The 20,213-nt window shown below is 39.0% G+C and overlaps 1 protein-coding gene across 4 annotated transcripts in view; it reads right to left on the reverse strand.

The window, feature by feature from the left end:
* LOC117333552 (tetratricopeptide repeat protein 28-like) overlaps positions 1-20,213 on the reverse strand; it is a 130,781-nt gene that overhangs the window by 4,389 nt on the left and 106,179 nt on the right. For all 4 annotated transcript variants that reach the window (XR_004533925.1, XR_004533926.1, XM_033892888.1 and 1 more), the window contains 12 exons: positions 13,851-13,998; positions 13,262-13,534; positions 8,306-10,612; positions 6,061-6,201; positions 5,662-5,939; positions 3,993-4,242; positions 3,377-3,545; positions 1,743-3,060; positions 1,249-1,480; positions 925-1,001; positions 616-724; positions 101-208 (listed from right to left, as the gene is read on the reverse strand). Coding sequence is in view for 2 of the 4 variants with exons in the window: in XM_033892888.1 (XP_033748779.1) it covers positions 101-208; positions 616-724; positions 925-1,001; positions 1,249-1,480; positions 1,743-3,060; positions 3,377-3,545; positions 3,993-4,242; positions 5,662-5,939; positions 6,061-6,201; positions 8,306-10,612; positions 13,262-13,534; positions 13,851-13,998 (5,410 nt within the window). In the remaining 2 variants the exon portion in view is untranslated. The remainder of the gene's footprint in view (positions 1-100; positions 209-615; positions 725-924; positions 1,002-1,248; positions 1,481-1,742; positions 3,061-3,376; positions 3,546-3,992; positions 4,243-5,661; positions 5,940-6,060; positions 6,202-8,305; positions 10,613-13,261; positions 13,535-13,850; positions 13,999-20,213) is intronic.

The following is a 20,213-nucleotide window of genomic DNA, read 5'->3' on the forward strand; positions in this document are numbered from 1 at the left end:
AACAGTATTTCAGGGTTTTTTTTTTATAAATAATGCAATTGTTATTGCATTGTATCATTTTTTAATATATTCAATAACTACAGCATTAACAGTAACTCACCAAAAACAGCGACAAGACTTTGCAAAGCAAACTGTAGTTGTCTTCGGTTGGCCTGCTTTCCCAAACGGAGTGTGACCTCATCCTGACCAACTTCAACCAGATCTAGTCCTGTAAACATGAGCAGTCACATTGAAAGTACACAAAAAATAATTTATCTCACTTCAACAGAACCTATATCCAGTTACTTATAGTCCAATATCCAGTTACTTTTAGTCCAATATCTAGTTACTTTTAGTCCAATATCCAGTTACTTATAGTCCAACAATATCCAGTTACTTTTAGTTCAATAGGTCCAAATGATGTATCCAGTTATTTATAGTCCAATATCCAGTTACTTTTAGTCCAATATCCAGTTAATTTTAGTCCAATATCCAGTTACTTTTAGTTCAATAGGTCCAAACGATGTATCCAGTAACTTTGTTCGCTAGTTTCATGCCGATGGTCAACAATGTCAAACAAAACGTGTGTAACCTGTATAAGGTTTTCAGCTGATTGTAGATTAAAGCCATACTTACCGAGAGACGCCAGAAACTCGTGACAGCCTGGGACTCCCCACAACTTCACGTTGATCTGCACATCAATGTTGCTTTCCTTGGCGGCCATCTTGCTCAGTATGTCTCTCATCTATAAATGAAATGAATAAATTTGTTTGTTTTTGTTTAGAATAATAATGAGACAATGTACAACCTAATCACAACACACAATGTTAGGTAATATTCTTCGGTGATCATCTGATTTCAGTAAATGTGTATCTGAGTTTACAGCCATAAAAACCAGTGTGACTCTGACCGACATCAATAGACCATTACAGGTAAAAGACCTACCACTCGGATATTGGCTTCTCCTGCCTCGTAGTTGAATAAGAACTTGGATAGAGCTGCCAGGGAACTGGGAGGTAATCCTGTGGATACAATGAAGTCACATTAAAACATGGTTGGTCTTTCATTATCAATAAATCGGAAACATTTTTAACATTTCTTTCTTGTCACACTAAACTCTTATTGTATGGTAGATAGAATCTTTAAGTTCGATTTCAAGAATCAGCTGTTATATAGATATGTTCATAATGTCTGGTCTTGCTCTAAAATGTGCTTTTCAAACAAATTTTATGAAATGAAATTAAATCAAATAAAACCGCGAAGACATACCTAGTAAGGCTTGAAGACTGGCGCTGGCCTGAGTTAGTCGGTCACCAGGGTCGGTCTGAGGGAAGAACACAGCAGGCGGTAGACCGTTACTGGCGGACTCGAACCGGAAACCAACCGCCTGGAGAAGGTCCTTCCAGCCGGGGATAGCGCCCACCTTGTTCTCTATTGACTGACTTGTTGTGTACATGGAGTTTTTAATGCCCTGGTGGATTCTCTGGAGTGACTTCTCAATCTTTATGGTGTAAAAATGAAAGTTATTAGCATTGAAATATTTATCAAGCTGGTGAAACAATTCTTTATTTGAAGGCATTTTATTTTTTTTTTTAATTTCAAATGTTTGCATAACCAGTATAGTTAATTTTGATATAATCATTTATATAAGTAACTTGGGTAGATCTAGATATGCCAACTTTGATAGAACCAGTCCAGTAAGAGTTGCTTCCCTTGATACAAAAGTACATTTAGTACCAATAACCAGACTTTGCTGTACCTACCAGGTGGAGGAGAACTCTCATGGCCTCCCGACAGGCTGTAGGTGACTGTAGGATTTCACAGATGGCATGGCCCATGAGGGCGACTTTACTGCTGAGGCGGACATCATGTCCTACAAGGACCCAGCCACCCCAGTTAGAGGGGTGGGAGAACTGTTTCGTACACTGGACAGATTTAATACCACTCGACAAAGCCTGAGTGACTTGGTGACCTTCCTGTAGTGATGAGTACATCGTCCTCATCAACAGTTTGGCTGCCTGGTCAGGCACTGGCCATAGTGAATATAACACACTCTGAGCTCCTGCAGACAAAAGAGCTCTCGTAAGTCCCACAACTCCATCAGAATTTATCCTTCCTGCTCTATCGTCCGTATACCCTGAACTTAACACAACAAGTTTGGCATGGAGTTTCATGTTGAGAATGTCCGCTGCAGTGAGTAGATACTCCGACAGAGCAGGTCCATCAAAATTACCTATATCACTTGAGCTGTCATCAGAGTCTATCGTTGGAAATCTGTGGGAAGTCGAAATATTATCTCCAGGGGAGAGAACTATAGAGGCAAGTTTCCAGGACAGATGAGTCGCAAAATGTACAACTTCCACCTGCTCAATCTGATGTAGCACTGCAGGTTTAGTTGCATCCTGACCAATCAGAGGACGACAGGTCAATAGTTCACTCACAATCCTCGCCTCATATTCGGCACTCGGAATCTCCTTCAGGTGCCAATGTTGAGAGATGACGGAAGAGAGTTTAGGATTTCCGACAACTATTGCACCAGATGAGTCTATTACAGGGCGACCCTGCTTGTCATGCTTTTTCGCGTTTTGTAACGCAGTCACTGACGGCATGACACTAAGATTGAACCGTTCAAACATATACTCCTCTGTCTGATCCTTACGGAGGACAGAGAACGGTATGAGGTACAGCTCCCCCTGGAGGACAAGCACCAGATCCACGGGGCCCATCCCCCACTCCTCCATCGCCTGAGTCAGGGCATCTTCCATTGGCTCAATCAGTAGCTGATACAGCATGCTGATTGGTGCTTTGGTATTATTGCTAGTTTTGTTGCGTAGACTGTTTTTACGGTTCATGGAGTGAAAACTGGAGCCGAGTCCGTTCATGCTGACAGACAGACTGAACAGGCTACTGAGACTGTAGTTACTACTGTTGTACTTGTGGTTTCGGTTCACCATACGTAAGAAACCTGTGCGGTCATTTTCAGCATTAAGTTTGTCACCGAGTTCCTCCAGGTGTTGCTGCCAGACGTCGTCTCCTTCACTGTCCGAGTCACAACCTACGCCTTTAGATGTCAGAGAAGTTCTGGATAAAATACAAACAATATTCTTTATTTTACCTCCACTTTTTACTTTTTTATTTGTATAATTTCTTATTTGGAATCGGATAGTTTTTAATGTTATTCATATTTTGAAGTAAGAGTTATCTCTCTTCGTACTAAAATTTATGTCAATGGATTACTACGCAAGTCATTTTAGGAAGAATCTGAAGAATTGGGAAGGACAATAGGACAATAGGAAATCATTCTAACTCGGGATGGGGCCCATTAGGAGACCACTAACATTGAGGACAATATGAAATCATTCTAACTCGGGATGGGGCCCATTAGGAGACCACTAACCTTGAGGAGTAGTTGTCGATGCCCATGGATTCCCGAACTTGTCCTACATATTGGTCAAGTAGTGAAGATGACCCGAAATTGACACTCTTCATACTGAGAGTATCGTTGAAAGATTCCCCATCTATGTTTTCTAGGTCAGCCATGTTGGCCTCGTGGAACTTGACAATACCTGAAATGTAAAACAATTGTACAGACACTCTTCTCATTAAATCTCCTTATAGATAAGTTATTTATGGCAAAGTTTAGTTTTAAAATTGTTAATTTTATTAGTTTTCCTCTAACTGTTAATTAAAGACTCTAGTTTAAGTTGGAACTTACTGAGGAATATAGGCTTTGAACAGATTTATTTTAGCACAGTCAAATTTTAGCACAACTCAAAATTAATAAAGATATTAGTGTCACCACAATGCTTGCCATAGAAATCAATGTAAAGAAACTAAAATTATGATATTCATGAAGAATGTTCCAACTAGTGCTTCCATCAGGGCCAACAAGAGTGACTAATATAAGTAAGCATACCTTGTTTTCGTAATTTTTGTTAAAGTATTTTTAAAATACAAAAAAAATCTGAGAAAAATGTGATAACATTATGGAAAAGTATGGCCCGGTGGTTTACCTTGTTTTGGGGTGAGTAGCCAGCTGTAAAGGTAGCCAGCAGCAATGCTGTAGTAGAGGACCAGAGATTTCTGTCGGGTGACGATGTTTACGATCTGGTCGGTGGTGATAGGTGGAGGGTCCACGTTACCACGATATAGTCCTTCTGACCCTGCCTGGCGTTCCAGTAAGTAATCAATGAACGCCCGTGTACATGCCCGCTCTGCTATCACCAACGCTTCCTCATGTTGCCCGAGGGAAACCAGTACTCTCTGAAAAAGTCAAATTAAATGTAAATTTCATGATTTTATAGGTACAAGAAGATTCTGTAAGAAAGTTTTAACATGTGTGCTGTATCGGTTAGAAGGCCACCAGCCCTAATTTTTTGTAAAGAATTACCCAGCTGAATTCTGATTATGTTTGAAACTCAGATTTCGACATATGGGACCAAAATTTATAAAAGATCAATTTGATTGATAATTCTATTATTGTGAAGATGGGGCCATGTATCGAATGATGTTTTGTTACGCACAAGTTAACTTGAATGCTAGAGCACAGACAAATTTCAGTGTTGTGTACCCTGTATGTATGTAGGTTTCACTGATGGGAACTATTAACACTTTAGTAATTCATGATGTCACAATTAATATATAGTGTCACATGGTTGTCCCTGTAGAGGAAAACACTGTCCAAGTCGAATTTTGCCTAATATGCTAATATTTTTAAATTTTCTAAAAATCATTCTTCAGAGTTTTTGTTATTTTTCCATACATATTTGGTATGTGATCAACAGATACACCTTGTCATAAGGAAATTATTATACTTAAGATGGGTGGTATTCAATTATTGAATCAATCGATCAATTCCATATGACATAGCCAGTCATGTAAGATCCTGTCATGCATTAAAGTGTTTCTTGGACAAGTGACACTACTTTGATACCACAATGGTCCTGCTCTATTCCTACGTACAAATGATTTATAAAAACATTACGAGGTTTGCCAGTTAGTTATTGTTATGGTACTGATGTATAATTAAGAGGGAATCTCCATAGATTTACCTGGCTTTCACTCGTACCATCACACCTAATAACGGTTCTGGCAGAGACGACGACTCGTCATTAACAGTAAGTACACCATGTTGCATCATCGTGAAATTCTCATTATTTTATATTTCTTTGTCAAGTAGTCGTAACAGACAATAATCTCTGGTTATTTTACATAAAACTCCATTCCTCCCGTCTCTGTGGGAGTCGCCAGAGTAAACACCATGTGCCAAACCTTTCATTGAATTGTCTGATGTATCTTATATAATTCATTATCACTGTATAAATGTATTGGAAGGTTCTAGTTAATTTGACATGAGGAAAATTCTGACTTCATCAGCACATATATACTTTATAGGATTCCAGATACAACAGTTATAATCTGTTTTTTTAATTTCATCTACATACTGCACCTGGTGAAGACCAAACCAAACCTAATAAACTCTGACAAATCCTAGGTGATGGTAGCCATCTTGAATAAGTAATGATGAATGAAAAGTTGAATACACATCAAACCTTACCCAGGAATACTCAAGAAGAAACAGAAGCAATTTCCAAAAGTTTCTAGTTTTCTGGATCATGTCACAAATGGCAGTGTACGAAATACATTACATAGAACTTAGTTCTATATTTAAGATAAACTGACCTGTAATGCTTGATAGCAGGCTGTCTGAAGGTCAAACAAGGACATCTTGTATTCACTGTTAAACTGAGAGTCACGTCGAATACTCTCAAACAGATCGGAGGCTTTGTATAGCTGTTGTTGACACTCCTCCAGATCACCTTTACCCCACAAGGACAGGCCGAGACGATGGCGAATTTTAGCCTCATCCTCATGTCGACCCAATTGTTCGGCGATGCGTAACCCCTGACGAAGGTAATCTACAGCCTCTGTATGGTTGTCAAGGGCATGGTGCACACGACCTTGGGTAAAAATAGATCATTTTGTTATTTGTAACCTGACAGTGATTATTTGGATTTCAATTCGTCAACTTTTTCTTAATTAAAATGCAGTTTACTAAAACTGGAAATATTATCAACTCACCTAAACTGCTGTAAGCAAGAGTTCTGGCGACACTGTCGTTCATCTCCGCGGCGATGCTGAGATGCTGTTCCTGGTACTGGATTGACTCCTTGTAGTTACCCAGAGACTCATGGGATAGCCCAAGGTTACCATAGGCACGACCTGTCCAGAAAAATATTGTCCATTATAGACTTTCATACCATTTACATCAATCAAACAGGAAGAAATCAATTTGTGACAAAAAAAAACCAAACCTTTTTCTTGGCTTATGAAATTAAATTTTCGAATTTAAAAATTTAATTGAAATAAAGCCCACTGTTAATAACTGAAATTCTTTTCAAAATATCTGAAAATACATATACACATATATATGTACTGAATGTACCTTTATACATGTCAACTTCTGAAATCTCCAACGAGGAGGATCTCCCTCATTCCACATTCAAAATTAGGGAGAAAGTGCGTGAAAAAGTTTGTGACACTTTTCATCACACATTATAAGGTGTAAATTACCTCAGGTTATTGATAAGTACATTTTGATATTGAAATTCGACAACATTAATGTTTATTTTTGAAAACAAAAAGCAGAAACGACCCATTAATTTTGTTGGCAAAATGAATCAAATGACGAAAACAAGAATTAAATTCTATACGAAATGAAGTGTTCCTTTACGACTGTCAGTACACACCATTTGATACTATGTCAAAATGTATACTAGAAATAGCACATTTAAAAACCATCTTGTTAAAATGTGAACTTTCGATGATGTTGAAAATTCCTTTTATGAATCAGACATGTGTACAGATCCTACCTTTGGTACCAAAATATCCTAACACCGAGCCCATGATAGACTTCGAACAGACTTATAGAGATACATAGAGCCCATGATGGACTACGAACAGACTTATAGAGATACGTAGAGCCCACGATGGACTACGAACAGACTTATAGAGATACGTAGAGCCCACGATGGACTATACGGGGATACAACCCCAGACAGGTTTATACGTTCCCACACTTCTGTCACATCAGCTGACAACACTGAATCATTACAAATATGTCAACCCATTTTGGAAAAAAAATGTTGCTAATAAAGTTTTGGTATTGTGGTAAGATAAGTGATTTAGGGGTAGATGTATGGCCTGTTTCCATTCCCACACTTTGACATCACTTTATCGGTGTATAGAATCTCTCAGTAATCGTTGCAGTGCCTATTGAAGTGAGTCCTATAAATAGACTGTAAAGTCACATTATTGAACACCTCCGTGCGTGAGTGTCTATATGATTTCTGATCACAAAACAATGCTGGCCGACATCACAGCTCTAGTATAGAACAGGTGTCAGTCAGCGTCTGCAGTCCGGGGGACACAACAAACTTATACAGAAGTAGTCCAAAGATACGACACAATGACAGAATACAAACTGTACTAAAACATCCTTTATATAGACATACCAATACTAAATCATAATGACATCTGGTTCAATAGGAACTCAGAATCCATTGATTACCTATATTTGGGGCACTTTGAGGATTTTTTTGTCCTGCAGGTAATTTCTCTGGTAGGCCTATATTGTACAATTACTAGTGACCAGTGATTACGGGCAGACCTTGTACTCCCTAATGGCCATCAGAAACCCTACAGGTATCACAAATGACACCATGTAGGTACTGCACCCAATACCAACCACAGACCTTGTACTCCCTGAGTAATTCACCCAATACCAACCACAGACCTTGTACTCCCTGAGTAATTCACCCAATACCAACCATAGACCTTGTACTCCCTGAGTAATTCACCCAATACCAACCACAGACCTTGTACTCCCTGAGTAATTCACCCAATACCAACCACAGACCTTGTACTCCCTGATCAATTCACCCAATACCAACCACAGACCTTGTACTCCCTGAGTAATTCACCCAATACCAACCATAGACCTTGTACTCCCTGAGTAATTCACCCAATACCAACCACAGACCTTGTACTCCCTAATTAATGGACCCAATACCAACCACAGACCTTGTACTCCCTAATTAATGGACCCAATAGCAACCACGGACCTTGTACTCCCTAATTAATGAACGCAGTATCAACCATAGACCTTGAACTCCCTAATTAATGGACCCAATACCAACCACAGACCTTGTGTTGACCATGACCCAGTCAGTATTTTGGCAGACCTTGTACTCCCTATTGACCAACAGGTATTCCTATTGGCAGGACTAACTATATGTATCACAACACTAAAATGTCTAATACTCACACTGGCATGCCTTGTTGTTGGAGGACTCGGAGATATGGAGGTCCATCTCGTGGTACTCCAGGGCTTTGTCGTAGTCTCCCATCTGTTGGTACACCCCACCCAGACCGCACGCAGCCTCGCCCTCACACATCTGGTCATTCATCTCCGTACCAATAGTCAGTTGGTGTTGTAGACATGCGATAGCCTGTTCAAAGTTACCCAGCAGGCTGTGCAAACAACCAAGCTCTCCGTAAGCCGAGGCCTTCGCTGTGCAACTGTTGAGTTCATGAGCAACGACAAGTCTCTTCTCAAAACACACGAGGGCTTGTTGTAGGTTACCAACTGCCCTGTGGGCATTACCAAGACCCCTATATGCTTTATCCTGGTCAGATAAATTGTTCGTCTGTTGTGATATTGCTAAATACTGGTTGTGACATTTTATGGATTCCTCGAAATCTCCAAGTGCTTCATAACAATCACCAAGGTTTCCAAGTGCTCGTCCTTTGTCATGGTTACTGAAGATACCATTGACCTGTTCCAGCATGGCTAACTGCTGCTCAAACTGGCCAATGGCTTCCTCATACATTCCCATGTTCATTTTAGTGATGCCGAGATTACCCGAGGCTTGTGCCTCCAATGCACTGTCTTGTAACTCACGACTTTTTTCTAGTTGTTCCTGGTAACACTTAAATGCATTCTGATAATTTCCAAGTGACATATGAACATTTCCGATGTTTCCGTGTGCACGACATTCCCCACGGAGGTCATTCATGTCCTGGCGTGTTGACAACTCCTGCGTATGGTAACCAAGCGACTTATCAAACTGACCTAACACTCGATGTGCCGCCCCCAGGGCCCCATACGCCCCACCTAGAAGGTCCTTACTATTGCATTGTTTGGCAAGAAGTAGCTGCTGGTTATATATTTTGATTGCTTCAGCAGTTTCTCCAGTCTTTAGAGTAATATCACCGATATTGCCTAGTGCCCTAAAAATCCCCTTGGTGTTTTTCATGCTCTTCATCATAGTTAAACACTTTTTCTGGCACTCCAAAGCATCCTCAAAGTTTTTCAGTGCAGTATGGGCCAATCCCAGATTGCAATAAGCTCTGGCGATGCCCATCTGGTCTTTCAGTTCTCGGGCTATAGATAAATCCTGTTCGTAATATCTCACAGCTTCCAAGTGGTTACCAAGTGCGAAATGTGCATATCCCAGACTAAAGCAGGCTTTCGCCTCACCCTCCGAATCCAGTAACTCCTGAGCAAGATTCAGGTATTCCTCGTAATATTTCACAGCGCTACCATGGTTTCCACGTGAACTATGGTAGTTACCAAGGTTACAGAGGGCCTTGGCTTCGCTGACTGTGTCCTTGAGCTCACGAGAGATATTAAGGTGTGCAGTGTAGTGCTGTAGGGCCTTATCATAACTTCCTATAGATTGGTAGGCCACTGCTAGGTTACCATGAGTGGTACCCTCAGAGTGGCGGTCATTTACCTCCGAGGAAATGTTTAACTCCTGTCTATGGAATTTGATTGCTTGTTCAAATGACCCCATAGCACAATAGGCATTACCAAGGTTACCAAAAGCACGACCTTGACTAGCACGATCTCCAAGATTCTTGGCTATTTTCAAATGCACCTCATGTAACTTAAGAGCTGACTTATGATCCTCAAACTGATGGTAAATAATTCCGAGGTTTGAGCATGCGCGACCTTCAGCGACCTTGTCCTTGGTCTGAAGGGCATTTTCAAGCTGTTTTTCATGGTAACTTTTAGCTGTGCTGTAGTCCTGCATACACCGAGCTGCATGACCCAGCCCAGCGTAGGCTCGAGCTTCTAACACTTGATCAGTCTTTGCTTCTGCAATTCTTAATACATGTTTATGAAAGGACATAGCTTTATCATAATCACGTCTATAATGGTAGGCACTTCCCAGATTACTGTAGGCTCTGGCTTCCTCTGTTGCATTTTTCAAACTTTTGGCCATTTCTAAATGTTTGTTGTGACACTCTATTGCATGAGCGAACTCTCCCATTGCTAAATACACTGCACCAGCGTTTCCGATTTCACGAGCCTCTGCTAGTTTATCGTGACATTGTTTCATGAGGAAGAGACATTGTTTGTGGCTGTTGAGCGCATTAGGGTAGTCCCCGATAGCAGTGTACACGTGGCCTAAGCTTCCCAGTGCTGCAGCGGCTGCATCCCGATGTTTTAGTTTCATTGCCAGGGCAAGCTGGAATCTGTGATTGGTCAAGGACTCTTTGTAGTGCCCCTTCGAGAAATAGGCAGAGCCTAAATTGCTGTGAGCCCGACATTCACCTTCCAAGTCACCTGTAAGTACAAATTATTACTCGTTAATTTCTATCATGGACATTTCAGAATGTGGCAAATTTGTATTTTCCTATTTTTTCCAACATATCTTACTGCATAAGGAATTGAACTTCATAACCTCTAGATTCAATTACGAAGGTCATCGCTCATTTCATCATTTGACAAGGTAACCACAAGGTTTCTATAATTCCTGTCACATCTTCTAATCTGATCATAATTCCTATAAACATGAAGTAATAAACACATTTCCAATGATCAACCAAAGTTAACACAGGTAGGATAAAAGAGACTTTGTACATAGCCCTATTTCTAGGTCATTGGGATAGTGATTTAGTCTGTCATAAGTGTGATGGAAGTATACTTCAAAATTATTGTATCTATTTAAATCTTTACTTACAAAACCATTAAAAGTACAAATATGTCACACCTTTTTACTTTGAATTGTACATATAAGAAATAACTTGTTTAAACATTTTTACACCTCACTTGTCAGAGCGATATTATACCAAACTTAATACGATAAAGGCCATAAAACACTAAAACCTGTACTCATTGTTTCCCCTCGACACTGTACATCACACTGACTCATACCTCTAATCTCAATATCTATCAGACAAAATTTCAGAAATTCTTGAGTGTTTTTTTCTTTTCTTTATCTTTTACGAGTGCAATCAATTAACTTTAAACAGATTGGTAGCTCTTTTCTTTATTAGGAACAAATGTAGACAATTCTGATTGGTTTTTCAGATGATAAAACGGTTTTTAAAAAATTTAAAATTGAACAGTTGGACCGTTTAATTCCATTAGCCCTGATCTAAGGGCACAATCACAGAGCAAATTGATCCAATTATCTATGAGTGGAACCGAGTACAAACCCAACACAACAATACCTTTCCTTTTTAACGACAGGTAACAAACAGATTCTGATATTCAATCAAGCATCTTGAATTTCACAATTGTCAAAATTTTGTCAAAATATTGTCAGGAAATGTTTTACCTCTTCCCCATATAGAACTTCATAACAAGAACACAAATGATTGACAACTGAACAGGAAAACGGAAATAAGTCATCATACGAGGCCGAACTGGCATCCATCATTGTTATGGACATCAGTATCAATGAGGGGTATTGTCGTCTGTAGCGTAGTATAGGATTGTCGTCTCGGTGTAGTAAAGGGGGCGCTAGTATATGTGTTACAGAGTACCCAGTCAGGTTACACGAATAAAAGTAGAAACAATGAATCGGAGGTGTGGGTCCAGGTACATGTCAGCTTGTTATCGCACCTCCATCTGATCCCTACGCGATTAGCACGACTCAATGTCTCTCCGTTTTCATGGCTCGGTCGCTCCTTTTATGGTGATCAGGGGTGTAGGAACATGCCAGTTTACCCCCATCTTTCACACGAAGGAAAAATAGCGATGTCCATTATCCCTACATATCTAAGTCCATTCGGTTCCAATGGAATGTCAATATTTTACAAAACATATTCCTCTATTGACAGTATTTAAAAGAGCATTTTTCTTGCTCTATTTAAACTCTGGAACTTATAATTGTATACCTGTATAAGTATGTTTTAAAGGGAAGGAACTTCTATAGATATATAACATAAACAGATTATTTCCTTGCTCCTATTCAAAGTCAGATAACATGCTTTGTAAGGCATTCTACAAATTCTTCTCAGGAATATCTGTGTTGACGGAGAATTAAGATAAATGTTTAAACATCTGTGTGATTTTAACATTATGACAATAGATCTCATTATATAACAGTTAGTCGTCTATTGTGTACACAGGTCATTCTCTAACAGTCACCTAAAGTGTCAGATATTTATGGAATTTCTGTATTTTTTTCTAGAGATCCCTGATTTCAGCAACTGGATAGGTGACAGACATGTACGATAATTATCCTCCATAAGGTCAGATGTCTTCTCTAAAAACTTCGGGTTAAAGGTCAATTTGTCAAGTTATAATGCTTATATTCATAAACTCAATTGTCATTGATTGAACATTAAAACTATTATAAAGAAAAGATTTATCAAAATTTATCAATTTTTTTTTTTCTTCAAAAATTTGCCATTTCCTTTTAACAGTTAACAGTTTACCTTTACTGACTAGATATTAAGTGTGTATTAAAAAATAAAAAAATAATGGTTTTTACTAAAATGACATTTTAATATTTGAATTCTGGTAAGTGTGTAAACATTGCATTTATAAGAGATGGATAATAATTTTCTTTAACAACATTTTAAACATACTAATACTACGAATATAGCTGACCCGTTTACACAGAAGAGCAATGAAGTGCGTCTAACATAGGCAATGGTGCCATTCAGAATCTTAAGTTCATTACATGCTCATAACTTTCTCCAGCTACGTCAATGTTAATTTGAAGTATATCGACCGTAGGTTGACTTGGTTTTATCTGTGTGACCATCGTCACATTTTAACGCTCGGGTAATACTCGGGTACAGTACTATGATGTAGTAGGGGCAGACTACATACCTATATCAGTATCTACGTACATACCTTTATCAGTACAGGTGACCAGTACAGATGACCAGTATAGGTGACCAGTACAGGCCCCACGTACATGTGACCAGTACATGTGACCAGTACAGGTGTATGCAATACAAAACCTAAGATACCTACCCAATGACTTTGCCACAGACAGATCATGTTGCATGTTGGTGATAGCGCCGTCGATCTTGCCCATGCCCCAGTATGCACTGCTGAGGGCGGAGAACACCGATCCCCGCAGTTTGAGGCTGCAGGTGCCGATGGTCAATGCTGCCTCTAACATTGTCACAGAAGCACTGTAGTGACCCGAGGCCAGTAATTCCTGACCAATCACAGAGATGATGACAAATGGACTTTGGTTCAGTTTTAACTTTTGCAGCTGGTGAAACACTGGCCCCAATTTTTCTGTAACAGCAAAACAATGCATAAATGTCTTTTTCTTCAATATTTTGTTATGAAGGTCATTTTACTGTTCAATAAATAAAACGGTTTAAAACAGATACAAAAGTTTCTAAGTATGAATCCAAGAGTATAGGACACCATAAAACTGAACAGTTCAGGGCCATGTATTTGTTTGGTTGGTAGTTCAGACTTCTCCCTCACTATAGTTACATTTTAAAAACTTTTACCATCAGTGAACAATTTTAGTTTTTAATTATTCAATTTTTCAAGATAAATTTTTAAATTTTTTTTATTGAAGCTAAATATACAGTAGTTTTACCTTTGAGAGGAGACTTCAAGGCGGTATCCACGAGGCCCGACAGAAGCTGGGAATTGGCTGAGTCCTGAGCCAGACCAGAGGAGAGAGCGGCCAGCGCGTCTCCATGTTGTCCCAGGTGTTGTAGAGCCACGCCTTCCCGTAGGTACGCCTGTAACACATGGAGGTATGTACACATAAGTACAGGTAAGAATACAAATACTCAGACGTAAGAATTGAAGGGGTACATTTGTCCAAGTCCCTATAGATACCGCTTCCCATGTGACTTCCACATTTCAGTATAACATTAGGGAATCAGCAGTATCCTGATGGTATACACAAATATTAAAATATTACAGCCACATTGTCAGTGATTTATAACCTCGGCGTGTTTGAAGTATACTAATTTTTTTGTCATATTTCATGCCATGAAACATCAACACCCGTTTATGTATACAGGTCTCAGTTTTTACAGTGTGAAATGTAAATTTTTTAATTTTTATTTGATAAAATCAGTCTAGGATGGATATAAGTTGATAATTTTGTTGTTGACAATAGATATGATATAGGACTATGATGTTACAGTAGAATGGCGGTGATGTTTTACGTGTACAGGACAGCATAAAACACCTGTTAGGTGACAAGTCATATAGAAGTTTATACATGTAAGTCATAGTGTTGAGCACACCTGCATCTGACACGAATATTTAGTGTTCAGCCTCTCCATCTGTAATCACGTGATAACATCCATACACATTCAGTTTCTGTAATGATGTGGTAACATCCATACAAATTTAGTGTCTGTAATGATGTGATAACATCCATACAAATTTAGTGTCTGTAATGATGTGATAACATCCATACAAATTTAGTGTTCAGGCTCTCCATCTGTAATCATATGATAACATCCATACAAATTTAGTTTCTGTAATGATGTGATAACATCCATACAAATTCAGTTTCTGTAATGATGTGATAACATCCATACAAATTCAGTTTCTGTAATGATGTGATAACATCCATACAAATTTAGTGTCTGTAATGATGTGATAACATCCATACAAATTTAGTGTCTGTAATGATGTGATAACATCCATACAAATTTAGTGTCAGTAATGATGTGATAACATCCATACAAATTTAGTGTCTGTAATGATGTGATAACATCCATACAAATTTAGTGTTCAGGCTCTCCATCTGTAATCATATGATAACATCCATACAAATTTAGTTTCTGTAATGATGTGATAACATCCATACAAATTTAGTGTCTGTAATGATGTGATAACATCCATACAAATTTAGTTTCTGTAATCATGTGATAACATCCATACAAATTTAGTGTCTGTAATGATGTGATAACATCCATACAAATTCAGTTTCTGTAATGATGTGATAACATCCATACAAATTTAGTGTTCAGCCTCTCCATTTGTAATCTTTGGATAGTACTGTCCACACAAATTTAGTGTCTATAAACTGATTTGATGTTCATGATGTGAATCACCAGAGAATGTTTGAAATGTTTGTCATCAGAAAAATATACATTCCAGGTGAACCTGATTTACCTAACCAGAAATACAACTATTATTACTTTGTACTGGAATGATTGCAACTAAAGTCAAATTGCATACTAATTTGTGAGGAAAAAAAACCCTGTTAAATCAATTCGTACTTAGCAAGTTAGCATGTAGATATCATAAACAATGGAGTTCGCCACCAACCAAAACAAGATACGACACAATTAGGATCAAATAAAGTGAATTAAAACATGTAACAACCTTGGAGTTCTATGGTAACCTCAATAATACAGTCTATTACACCCTTGGAGTTCTATGGTAACCTCAATAATACAGTCTATTACACCCTTGGAGTTCTATGGTAACCTCAATAATACAGTCTATTACACCCTTGGAGTTCCATGGTAACCTCAATAATACAGTCTATTACACCCTTGGAGTTCTATGGTAACCTCAATAATACAGTCTATTACACCCTTGGAGTTCTATGGTAACCTCAATAATACAGTCTATTACACCCTTGGAGTTCCATGGTAACCTCAATAATACAGTCTATTACACATTAATTCTACATACTAACAGACAAATCACCTTCTCTAGCCGAATCAGCCTTGCTTTACTTCTTGTTATCAAGGCCAAAGTATGGTCATCTTGCACACAAATAATTTACATAATTTCATGTGATACTTCAGAAATTGTTCTGTAATTTCTTTGAATAAAGAAATGAAGTTCTGTCGCTGTGATAATTATTCAAAGATGATTAAACAACAAATTTAAGGTAAGCTAACCTATCTTATGCTGAATTTACGAAGCCGTTACCAGACGTATCACTTCCCTTTGATTTCGGATCTGGTGTTCATCACCTGTATATATCCGTAAGTGTACATGTGTACAAAGGTAACCATTATATCATGTACCGGGTAGATTTCCGGAAATGTCCTTGTATTCTACGGAGAGTGGAAGTATACCAGCCCACCCACTTGCCCTATCAATCACTCATTTTTCATTAGGTGGTATTTCAGAACAGTTTAACAGTTTATTTGTTTGTTTGTTATTATTTATTTTCTTGAAGATCTAGATAGGAAGTGCTGCCTACTACACACCGTGTAACATGCAGTAAAGGTCAGTATGCCAGTTTTACCTGGCTATGTACCTGTGATGATTCAGGGATATATACCTGACAGGTGATGATAGATCGACATGTAATCAGACAGATGCACCAGTAACGAGTCAAGGTTTAAGGTAACATGGCGAAACTGCAGCTAGCATGTAGACAGATGTCTCCATTTACATAACAGCCAGGTTTGTATTTAACCACTTACATAACCTCAAAGGTCACGGCTGCACATCAATGCAAATCTATTTTCAGTTTACACCGTGAGCACAAAAAACAGTTTTATTTTACCCATATTTGTCTGACAGAGCAGAAATTCCTCCATTTTGCTTTTTGCACAGATTAAACAAAGGTTTGGCATTCAAAGAATTATGCTTTACAGTTTCATTTTTTGAATATTAACCTTATAAATACTTCAACATTTTTGCTGCACTGGTTTTTGCTGTACTGGTAGACCATGAGTCATTGATCATTTTAACCATAAATTAGAATTATTCCATTCAGTGTTGCAGGTGACTATTTTTGTAATGACTTTTTACAACCTTTTCCCTGATGGTCTAAGTCTATAACATTTATGACCTGTTTGAATTAAACCAATAACCTGCTGATAATACTACAGTGTGATATGTCTATCAAATTTTATGTGTAAGTCTATCATTTCTTTAAGCCATGGAACACATACGTCTGTCCTCCTGAGGAATTTTAGAGCCTGAGTCACCACCTTTACATGTTAATTCTCAGGTAATCTAATGGAAATAAACAAAACAAAGGACTTCACCTATTCACAATCCTGCTCTACAATCTGAGACAAATTACTGGGGTAATGTGTGTTTTAAACTGTATGAACACCCCTTTAAGTTAAGTCTTTGCTTTGTCTTTCTTTGATCTAGATCAGTCTAATTATGTGAGAAGGGATGACAGGGCATGACACTTTGGTAAGCCAGTTCATTAATAGATTATTGGTTTATGAAAGTAAATAAATATAAGTACAAATTATTTGTTCCGAATGTCAGTACACACGTCATAAGACTTCACAGTGATGCCAGTATATCACAGTGCATGTGTTTGATCTTTACAACAAAATGCTGCCTTGTTGACTTTTGATGATCAAATATCTAGATGACCTTTTCAGCTTTAAATCTTTTCTAAGAAACAAAACTGGGCAATTCTACAGAATATCTAATCGTTTTCCTTACAGCCAGGTCTAAGAGAATCATTTGATTCCTATATGTCCCCAGTCCCTCACCTCTACTTCCCTTCCCCGCCACAAACATCCAAATCCTACCCCGCCATATCCTCTCCTACCCCGTCCATATCCCCTCCTACCCCGTCCATATCCTCTCCTACCCCCGTCCATATCACCTCCTACCCCGTCCATATCCTCTCCTACCCCGTCCATATCGCCTCCTACCCCGTCCATATCGCCTCCTACCCTGTCCATATCACCTCCTACCCCGTCCATATCACCTCCTACCCCGCCATATCCCCTCCTACCCCGTCCATATCACCTCCTACCCCGTCCATATCACCTCCTACCCCGTCCATATCACCTCCTACCCCGTCCATATCACCTCCTACCCCGTCCATATCACCTCCTACCCCGTCCATATCCTCTCCTACTCCGTCCATATCCTCTCCTACCCCGTCCATATCACCTCCTACCCGTCCATATCCTCTCCTACCCCGTCCATATCACCTCCTACCCCGTCCATTTCCCCTCCTACCCCGTCCATATCGCCTCCTACCCCGTCCATATCGCCTCCTACCCCGTCCATATCCTCTCCTACCCCGTCCATATCCTCTCCTACCCCGTCCATATCCTCTCCTACCCCGTCCATATCACCTCCTACCCCGTCCATATCCTCTCCTACCCTGTCCATATCCTCTCCTACCCCGTCCATATCCTCTCCTACCCCGTCCATATCACCCCCTACCCCGCCATATCCTCTCCTACCCCGTCCATATCACCTCCTACCCGTCCATATCCTCTCCTACCCCGTCCATATCCTCTCCTACCCCGTCCATATCCTCTCCTACCCCGTCCATATTCTTTATGAACCACAACAAAATTTAACAAGAAGACATATATACAATACAGTGCAATGTGTTTCATAATTACCACCAGATCTAGAGCTGCTGCCTAAATATCATTATGATAATAATCAGGAAAGAGTAGGGACAGACCGTAACGATGTATATACTTTTACTGACGTAATTTTATATACATGAATTTTCTAGTCGTTATGTTATTACAAACAGAAACAAATTAACAATGATTTCCCACATCAAACAGGATACCTATCTTCTTAATGGTAATTTTCTTATTTCCCTATCGTCAGAAGTTGGTGATAAAAGTAGACTTCCGTTAGGTGATTTTAAAAAAAGGAACACAATTAGCGAACAGGATATATTTGTAGACACTAGGTTGATGTATCCAATGAACATACTAACTCACACCATGTGATACAAATTGGTTATAACAACATTAACTTTAGGTCCTCCTCATAGGGGTGTAATTTATCAACAGAATCTTAATTGATCTAGGTTACTAAAGATGCTCCTCATCTAATTTGATTCTCATAATTACTATTGTTCTTAAGTTTTTAATCATGAATATCAAAACTCCTTCATTAAATGGGAAAGTTCTTGCTAAGTATACAAGGAGGCTAAAGGCTGTATGCTACCTCACTGCGACATGGAAACTTAAGGCTGTATGGTACCTCACTACGACATGGAAAATTAAGGATGTATGGTACCTCACTGCGACATGGAGACTTAAGGCTGTATGGTACCTCACTACGACATGGAAAATTAAGGATGTATGGTACCTCACTGCGACATGGAGACTTAAGGATGTATGGTACCTCACTGTGACATGGAGACTTAAGGATGTATGATACCTCACTGCGACATGGAGACTTAAGGATGTATGCTACCTCACTGTGACATGGAAACTTAAGGATGTATGCTACCTCACTGTGACATGGAAACTTAAGGATGTATGCTACCTCACTGCGACATGGAGACTTAAGGCTATATGGTACCTAAGATTGTGACATGCCAATTCAAAGCTTATATATATATAGTGACACGTTGTTACAAAATAGAATTTAAGGATCAATCTTATTGCAACTATTTTGAGTTTGAAAGCTATACAAGAAATTTCATAACACTTCGAAATTTCAATTCAATACTTGAGGGAGATAACACTTCTACAGAATCACACTTATAATGAGTTAGCAGATTTCCTTAAGTTATTTTGACTTAAGTATTATGTATCTATTGTAAATGTTTGACCTTTGAGAACAGGTTGACCGGATTCTATCATCAGGCCAGATGTCCATTATTGATACTTGTACAGGTGAACATGACACACAAATCCCTAGACAGGAGGTTTTACACCTGTATCATCCCTAATGAGGCATACACAACACAGGATATGCTGCAAACACCTGAATTTAATCAGAATCTACGGAAATGAAGATTTAATAGAATCAGATTTAGATGGGTTGTGTCACAGGAGTAACCAACCACAAGGTATCTATTGTGGGGTAGGGATTACACCATTGACAGCGGCGTCCTGTAATGTTTGGGACGTGAGAAGTCCTGTCCCTTGTGTTCATTTCTGGGTGGGACGAGAGTGGCATGATTTCACCGTCCACCAGGTAAATATTGAACACAAAAATCCACATAAATCACACAAATACATTCAGAAATAACTCTATTAGCTTCTAAAACATGGATGAATGAGCC

The sequence above is a fragment of the Pecten maximus genome, chromosome 8, assembly GCF_902652985.1.
Source record: "Pecten maximus chromosome 8, xPecMax1.1, whole genome shotgun sequence".
NCBI lineage: Eukaryota > Metazoa > Mollusca > Bivalvia > Pectinida > Pectinidae > Pecten > Pecten maximus.